At 47.7% G+C, this 8470-nt stretch overlaps 1 protein-coding gene across 11 annotated transcripts in view; it reads left to right on the forward strand.

Moving 5' to 3' along the window:
• The window catches only part of Arhgef7 (Rho guanine nucleotide exchange factor 7), a 113985-nt gene that overhangs the window by 60393 nt on the left and 45122 nt on the right, over nucleotides 1–8470 (forward strand). For all 11 annotated transcript variants that reach the window (XM_031339061.1, XM_031339064.1, XM_031339057.1 and 8 more), the window contains 2 exons: nucleotides 465–666; nucleotides 6488–6576. In XM_031339061.1, the coding sequence (XP_031194921.1) occupies nucleotides 465–666; nucleotides 6488–6576 (291 nt within the window). The remainder of the gene's footprint in view (nucleotides 1–464; nucleotides 667–6487; nucleotides 6577–8470) is intronic.

Raw genomic sequence — 8470 nt, forward strand, 5'->3', positions numbered from 1 at the left:
GCCTGCCTGCCTGCCTGCCTGCCTGCTGCCTGCCTGCCTGCCGAGTGGGGTCTAGATTCCCTTCCCTCCTGGGCTGCAGGCTGACAGTGGTCAGAGTGTACAGGGAGGTGAGGAGCTTCAAGCTTCTTACAGACACTTTCCTACTGCTTGTTTATTTTTGAGGCAGGGTCTTCCTTTGTAGCACTGGCTGGTCTGGAACTCGGATCCACCTGCCTCTGCCTCTGCCTCTGCCTCTGCCTCGGCCTCTCGGCCTCTCGGCCTCTCGGCCTCTCGGCCTCTCGGCCTCTCAGCCTAGTGCTGGGATTAAAGGCATGCACCACTATGTCCAGTGCTTTCCTGCTGTTGGAATTTGGAGCATTTATACAAGTGTGTTGGCCATCTTTATGACAGTGAAGTGTAACTTTTATCAGAAAACAGACCATACTTCATGGAAATTTCTCCCACTCCTCCCACCTGCCTTCTAGGACATGACTGATAACACCAACAGCCAACTGGTAGTACGAGCCAAGTTTAACTTCCAGCAGACCAATGAAGATGAGCTCTCCTTCTCGAAGGGCGACGTCATCCATGTCACACGAGTGGAGGAAGGAGGCTGGTGGGAGGGCACACACAATGGCAAGACCGGCTGGTTCCCCAGCAACTATGTGCGAGAGATCAAGCCAAGTGGTGAGTGGCTAAACCTGACTGGGAGGAGCCAAAGGATGTGAATGTTCTAGTCTTGAGTGCCTGTTCTCCATTAAGTGCAGAGAAAGTGCCTAGTCTTCAGTGGAATGAACTTTATCCTCTCCTGTACTTTGGGATGCTGGGTAAAGCCCCAAAGTTAGAAACTGGCTCTGCATTAGATCATGACATTTCCCAGATGTTCCCTAAGAAAAACCCTGTAGGCCTGTTAATTGTTGTCTCTCGCTTTTTGAGACAGAGTCTGTGGGCATGATGTCTAGGCAATCTTGGAACCCCCGAGCTCAAGTGATTCTCCTGCCTCAGCCTTCCAAGTCACCAGGTTCATAGGTGTGTGCCCCTGCAGCCGCCCTTGTGCCTGTTTGTGTTGTCACCAGTCTGTGTTGTTAGAATCGGTGCTTTCCAGTGGCCTGGGCCAGGCTGTATTTTATTGCTACCATTTTTTTTTTTAACCAGTTAGTCACAGGCAGGTAATTTCTACCATTTTTTCTATGAAAATGTGTTGATTTTCCTGTTTCCTGTTATAGACACTTTGTTCGTGACACATCTTTCTGCGGTAGATAGCAGCTTTCAGCCCACTTTCATTGCTGCTTAGCTGTGGTTTGTGTCTTGGAATTGAAAGCTCTCTGGGGCTAATGGTTTAATGCATGCTTGTCATCAGTGCAAGGCTGGGGAAGTCCTGGAGTTCAGTGGCTTGGGCCAGCAGTATTAAGTTCCTTTGTTCATGAGACTCAGTACTGTCCTTCTTGATACAGGCATTCCTTGGTTATTCTTTTGTAGTGGATCACTGCTTGTGTCAAGAAGAAGCCCGGGAAAGATGGCTACTTATTTTTAAGGGGCATACCACACACACACACACACACACACACACACACACACACACACACACACACACACACATACACATGCCTGTGCTTAGTGAGATCTTGCTTTCTTGTTGCACTTGGTTAAGATTTTCTTGTTGGGCTGGTGAGATGGCTCAGCAGGTAAGAGCACCAATTGCTCTTCTGAAGGTCATGAGTTCAAATCCCAGCAACCACATGGTGGCTCACAAGCACCCGTAAGGAGATCTGATGCCCTCTACTGGTGCATCTGAGGACAGCTACAGTGAATTACACCAGAGGGAACAGAGAGGAGCAAGCTGGGCTGGCAGAGGTCCTGAGTTCAATTCCCAGCAGCCACACACATGATGGCTCACGACCATCTATACTGCTACAGTGTACTCATACACATAAAATAAATAAATCTTAAAAAAAAAAAGATTTTCTTGTTAAAATGTAAAACAAGTAAAAAAGATATCATAGGTGGGGCTTCTGGGGGAGCTTCCCTCATGCTGTAAGCAGGGACCCTGGGTGTGGACTTCATGCTGTAAGCAGGGTCCCTGGGTGTAGACCTCATGCTGTAAGCAGGGTCCCTGGGTGTAGACCTCATGCTGTAAGCACAGTCCCTGAGTGTAGACCTCATGCTGTAAGCAGGGTCCCTGGGTGTAGACCTCATGCTGTAAGCAGGGTCCCTGAGTGTAGACCTCATGCTGTAAGCACAGTCCCTGAGTGTAGACCTCATGCTGTAAGCAGGGTCCCTGAGTGTAGACCTCATGCTGTAAGCAGGGTCCCTGGGTGTGGAGACCTGCTCAGGAGAGCTAGTCGTTCAGTCTGGTTTGTCTAAGTCATGTGGCTGTTTCTGCCGTCTCTTGTTTGAATTGCCGTAGTAAGAGTGTCTCGTGACATTTTTACTTCTCAGATGTTTCTCCTTGCAGAAATGCCACTAGGTGGACATGGAGGTCCCAGAGTCCTCTTCACGTGACTTCTGGAAATAGTTCAAAGAGCTAATAAATTTAGTGTCGTCTCTTGGCAGCATGCAGAGCGTGCCTTGCATGTGGGGTGCTGCTGCACTTAGAGTGTGGAGTGTGGGAAGCAGGGACCTTCAGGAAGGACCAGTGTTGTGTGTAAATGCCAGCTCCTTTATGCCACCCCATTCTTATACTTACACCTCAGTTCTGAGTTTGAGTCTCTGCCAGTTAAAGTGTGCCCAGGCTACCCTGGCATCAAAGATTGGGGATTTGGGATGTGGCTCAGTGCTGGAGCACATACCTAACTTGTATGACGCTGGGTTTGATCCAAAGCACACCCTCTTCAGGAGTACTGTGTTCAGCGAGGCAAGTTGAATTCATAGTTTTTGTGCCAAAATGAGACCTATAATGTCCTAATGTCCCCCCTCTTTTTTTTGTAAATATAAGAAATACCACAGTTTTGCATATTAGTGTTATGCTGAATGTCCTCTACTTGACAATGAGGCAGGAGAGTAGCCTCTTTTGGGAATAGCTCCTGCTTACAGTATTCTGTTAATATGAGTTGATTGTAAGCAAAGCTAAGCCAGTCTGATTCTAAATGTTGGTAGTTCTGACAGATTGGTGTGAAAACACATTATAAAAAAATCTCAACAATGTCTTTGTAGCCAGCAGTTGAATCCTAGAGTTAGACAGTCACATTTGGTATTGTATTTTTCCAGTAGTCTATTTGGTGTTGTAATTTGGGATTGGATTCCTTTTGTAATTTATAGTTGGTGCTTAGTGTTCTGAGCATAGAGCTGCCATTTGAAAGCACCCTGACTGAAGCTCATGGGTCATTCTCCACTGAACAAAAGCTGGAGTCCATTTCCTTGGCTGAATCCTTTTTCTTTTGCATCTCGTATTGGTTTGATTTACAGCTTTTGTGCAAACAAAAGAGCCAAAGGGTGCTTCTGAAAGAAGTTTTCTCCCTCACCCCTCAGCTGCCCTGCCTCTCTGGGCAAGGGTGACAGTGACTGACTGTCTCCCTCATGTGGTGAGACGTGTCCCACACCTGGCTTGTTTTTAGTAGTTTCTCTTTGAACACAGACCATAACCAAAAAGTAACTTGAGGAGGTAAAGGTCTATTGTGTTGTGCATTCTAACCATAAAGGCAGGATCTCAAACAGGGAAGGAACCTAGAGACAAGAACGGAAGCAGAGGCCATGGAGGGGTGCCGCTTACTCAGTGGATGGAGGTAGTCTCTTTAATGAGAGTCTCTCTTTCCAGATGACCTTAGCTTCTGTCTAGTTGACACACTTTCCGGCACAGGCCTATCCAGGTGTCTGTAGAAATCTTTAATTGGCAGGCCATAAAGCTTTTATGTGCACCATTTTTGGATGTGTAATATGTATGGATTTCTACCGTGTTTTATCCATACAGGCAGTGTGTGTGATTAAGACATGCATATGTCCCTCAGTTCAAGGGAGGAGGGAGGAGAGTCAGGAGACTCTGGGAGCCAGTGGTACTGGGGTTATTGTTGCTGAACGAATGCGGAGGCACAAGTCATGTAGTCAGCATGATTCTGTGCTTGTGGCCACAGATGGCCCATCCTAGGGCTGATCTGGGCTGCTGAGAACAGATGTCGATGGTCAAGTGCTTAGAGGTCCTGTTTTATATGGAGTTTCACGCTTGCCCAGCTGCTTTAAGGAATCACGTCCACATGCGGCATGTGTTCAGTATTCCTCACAGTCTCTGGGCCAGTCGGTAGATGCATCAAGGCTGCCTTTTGTGATTGTTGTCATCAAAAGTCCTGTTTGCTTACCGTGCTGAGTCCAGGGTGAGTGTGCCCCTCCCCCCAGGAGTGCTGTGAACTCCGCCTGTGCCTGTTCCTCCGTGTTCTTTCACACATGCATCTGTGCTAATGCCGAGTGCGGACACTGTGTTTGGAGTGAGGACTGGCTCTTGGGCCTCTTGCTGTAGACCTGCTTGCTTTTAGCTGAGACATTGTGAGGTTGCCTATAGTCTCTCTGGCTGTGAGGGCTCCATGGAAATGGCTTGTGGCCTTTGAGAGCTGATAGTAAGATGTGTTAGGACATATGGTCACAGACTTCCCATCCATCCCATACTTTGTAGCACTCCTCAGAGGGAGAAGACAGCTGACCCACTTTCTTGTTCATTAACATTATAGCTTGCAACTTCATTGTGGAGAACTTTCTCCTGGTCTTGTAGTAAATACTGAATTTTATTGACTAGGTGCCTTCTGAGGTTTAAATAAAAGAAGAGAGAAGAGAATTTAGAAATGTTTTGCTTTGCTGTTATGTTTGTAGGCTCCTGTGCTGGTCCATGAGCTCACAGGGGTGATTTTTTTCAAGGGTTCAGGATCAGAGGTCACACTTTGTTGTTGTTTTTTTTTTTTTTTTGTAGATTTATTATTATTATAAATGAGTAACTGTAGCTGTCTTCAGATACACCAGAAGAGGGCATCAGATTTCATTATGGGTGGTTGTGAGCCATCATGTGGTTGCTGGGATTTGAACTCACGATATTCGGAAGAGCAGTCGGTGCTCTTACCCACTGAGCCATCTTACCAGCCGCAGAGGTCACACTTTGTATCCTCGCCCAAACTCCAGGTTTTCTAGGCTTAAATCACTGTTTCCATGGATACAAAGTGTCTCACAGCTGAAATTCCCAGTCCTGGTCTGAGCCTGAGCCTGCCTATGGAGAGGATAGGTGTCAGCCAGAAGCACTGGGTTCCTCTGTGTTTATTTACACTTAGGAGATGATTCATTTCTCCTGGGTGATTCTCCATCCTATAGGCAGAGAGAATGCCTTCTGTTTTGATATTTCTTTCAACTGTTTGGGAAAACTTGACAGTGAGGTACTGCATGAACATTTAGGCAAGCAGTCCCATGGTGGGGAACCAGAGGTTAAAGCTGGTGAGTTCTCTTTGGGTTACTGTTTTGGTTGAAAAGATGCTAGGGGTACCAGGCAGGCATTTGGTTTTAGGACCTGTAGCCTGGGAATGTTGGGTATGGAAATAGTCTTGAGATTCTGGTACTATGAGATGGTAGTGGGAGGAAGTGTGGGCAGAGAATAAGAGAGCCATAGAGAGGCCGGACAGGTGCCACCTCACACTCAGAGGGATACAATCCCTCTGCTTAGTGACAGAATTCACACAGCAGGATTATTACAGGGAGGCAATAATCGAGTGTCTGGGGTGAAAATTTGGCAGTGTGTCTCCCATCCCGACCTGGAGAGTCAGTGTTGGACCCACAGAGCCAGTGTTAGACTGCATGTACCATCTAGCTACTCCACAGAGCCAACAACAGGCAGACTGTCTGCCACAGCCCATCCATCATCCTTGAGACCAGTGGATCTACACCCTTCCCTTCCCCCAATAGAAACAGTGGCAGGTCGATCCCCTCATCCCAGAGAGCAAGTAAGGGACATGTCCATGGAAGCCCTGCTAGGTACGGACGATGGACAATGCCGAACACTGCTGCGTACATACCTTCTCCCGATAGATAGGTAGAGTGGTGAAAGTGTGGATGGTGTACGGTGGCAGTCCTAAGCGTGGACCAATTCCAGGTGCGCTGCAGGCCCAGGCGGAGTCTCTTGCTGAGTGTATCTTTCCTTCCCTCCATGTGTCTGCGCACGTGTTGGTTGGTTAGAAGCCTATCGCCTGCCACTGTTTTAGCATATGGAATTCCCAGCACTCTGGGTCTTGGTGTTTATATGCCTGCTAACATTTCTCTAACCCTGCCTGGGGGACATTTTATATTTATGACCCTGTGAAGCTGTAGGTGTAGCTGAACTTTTCCTGGCACTGCCAAGTGTAATTTCTCAGATGCCTCCAGCCTAGCCGGGGAGAATGGGGTGTGTGGCGGGAGGAAGCGTCTGCGCCTCAGCACCTCCTCGCTATGCGAGGCCCTTCCTTCACCTTCTCTCTGGGTTGGTTTAGGTGAGGCTTTGGCCTGGAGGCCTGGTGTGATTGTGATTGGCTTTGACCACTAAAGCATCCTTCTACTTTTTTAATTGCAGAGAAGCCTGTGTCACCCAAATCAGGGACCTTGAAGAGCCCTCCCAAGGGGTTCGATACGACTGCCATCAACAAGAGCTATTACAACGTGGTGAGTGCCGCACACAGTCTGGTGCTGTGACTGTTGAGTGTTCAAAAGTAAGGTTTAAAAGGTGGAGTGCATGATTTAAATCCTTACATACTTCAGGTGCCAATAGGGCTGGCTAGAATGGATTAGATATCCCTTAGTGTCTTTGTTTCATTTTTTTTTATTTTTGCTCCTGTCTCTCTTGAGATTAGTGTCTGTTTCAACGTACGTGGAATTAGAGGCATCACCAAGACCAGTGGTTCTAAGTTTGTGAGTTGTGATTCTTTCACGGGGTCACCTGAGACCATTGGAAAACACAGATATTTACATTACATTTCGTAACAGTAGCAAATTACAGTTATGAAATAGCAACAAAATAATTTTATGGTTGGCTCACCACAACATGAGGAACCGCGTTAAGGGATTGAGAGCCACGGCTTTAACCACTGGTCTCTGACCAGTAGACAGGTAGTATTATCTATTTATTTGTTTATTTGTTTATAAATAAAAATCTTTCAGATCTTTAGACCTTTGGCATTTTCTTCCTTTCTTAAAGATTTATTTTATGTATATGAGTACATCATAACTGTCTAAAGACACATCAGAAGAGGGCATCAGATCCTATTACAGGTGGTTGTGAGCCACCATGTGGTTGCTGGAATCTGCACTCGGGACCTTTGGAAGAGCAATCAGTGCTCTTACCTACTGAGCCATCTCTGCAGCCCAAGCAGACAGGTGTTATTTATAATGTTGTGCCCTTGACACTCCTGCTCTGGTTTTGCTGGCCTTCAGCTCCCTGGCTGAACTCTGACCTGTGATAAGTGCTGTCAGCTCTCAGGTTGGGCTCCCGCACTTGAAGCTTGTCCCTGTGGCATGCACTCAGCCCTTCACTGGATGTTCTGATGCTAGCAGCCGCTAAGGTGCTGATGGTGTGGTACCGTGGAAGGGCTACACGTGCTGACTACTTGTCCTCGCTGCCTAGCCATGGAGTGGTTGGGAGATGGGCCTCTGGCTGTCGGAGCAGTATGACGTTGATACTGCTAGCAGTGGCCTTGCAATTTGAAGAGAGTGTGCGATTAGCCTCTGGGTGTTGCTGAAGTCCTGTTTTCATGGAACCAGGCAGCACATTTAGAAACAAAATGCATGGCAGATTCTGTTTGCAGGCAGGTATCCTGGTGGTTTCTGAGGATGCTCATGAGATCCTAGTCTAGTGACCGGATCATGCAGTTGTAAGAGGCATGCTTGTGACAAGACCTACTTTGTCTGAACTTGATGTATACTGACAGTGAAACTACTGGCTCCACCCATAGCATGACGATGACAGGCGTCTTTCCCATTAGGATCCAGTAAGGACTCGGATGCCCTACTCTGAGACCCTCCTCGTCTAGGATGCGTCCTCATTCATCACTGCAGTCTCTTGCTTAGCAGGCTTCCCTTCCGAGCACACGCTGTTGCTAAAGGAAGTAACTGATTCTAGTGTGGGAGGGCGGGGCTTTCCCTTGGCACACTGAGTGATAGGACACAGTCAGTGCTTGAGATCCACCAGTGTCTGAAGCTGAGAGACACCCCCGTGCTTTCTCCTGTCTTCCTGAGTGCCATTGGGCTTACCCTCTGCTCCCTGCAGCCTCTTGAGTGCTGGGCCAAAGAAGAAAGAGAGGCTGGTGCAGACACTGCCAGCCCAGGTCTTGCTTCATCTGATCTTTAGCCTGTTACTTTGATCAAGATTTCTTTTATATCCCACACCCCTAGTTACTTTTCTGTTTCTTTGAAAAGATACTATGTCCAAGGCAGCATACAAAGGGAACTCTTTACTGGGTTCACAGTTCCAGAGGGCTACAGTCTGTCATCTTCATGGTGAGGAGCATGGTGGCAGGCAGGCAGGCAGGCAGGCAGGCAGGCAGGAGGCAGGCAGGCAGCA

This window comes from Mastomys coucha, unplaced genomic scaffold, assembly GCF_008632895.1.
Source record: "Mastomys coucha isolate ucsf_1 unplaced genomic scaffold, UCSF_Mcou_1 pScaffold22, whole genome shotgun sequence".
Classification (NCBI taxonomy): domain Eukaryota; kingdom Metazoa; phylum Chordata; class Mammalia; order Rodentia; family Muridae; genus Mastomys; species Mastomys coucha.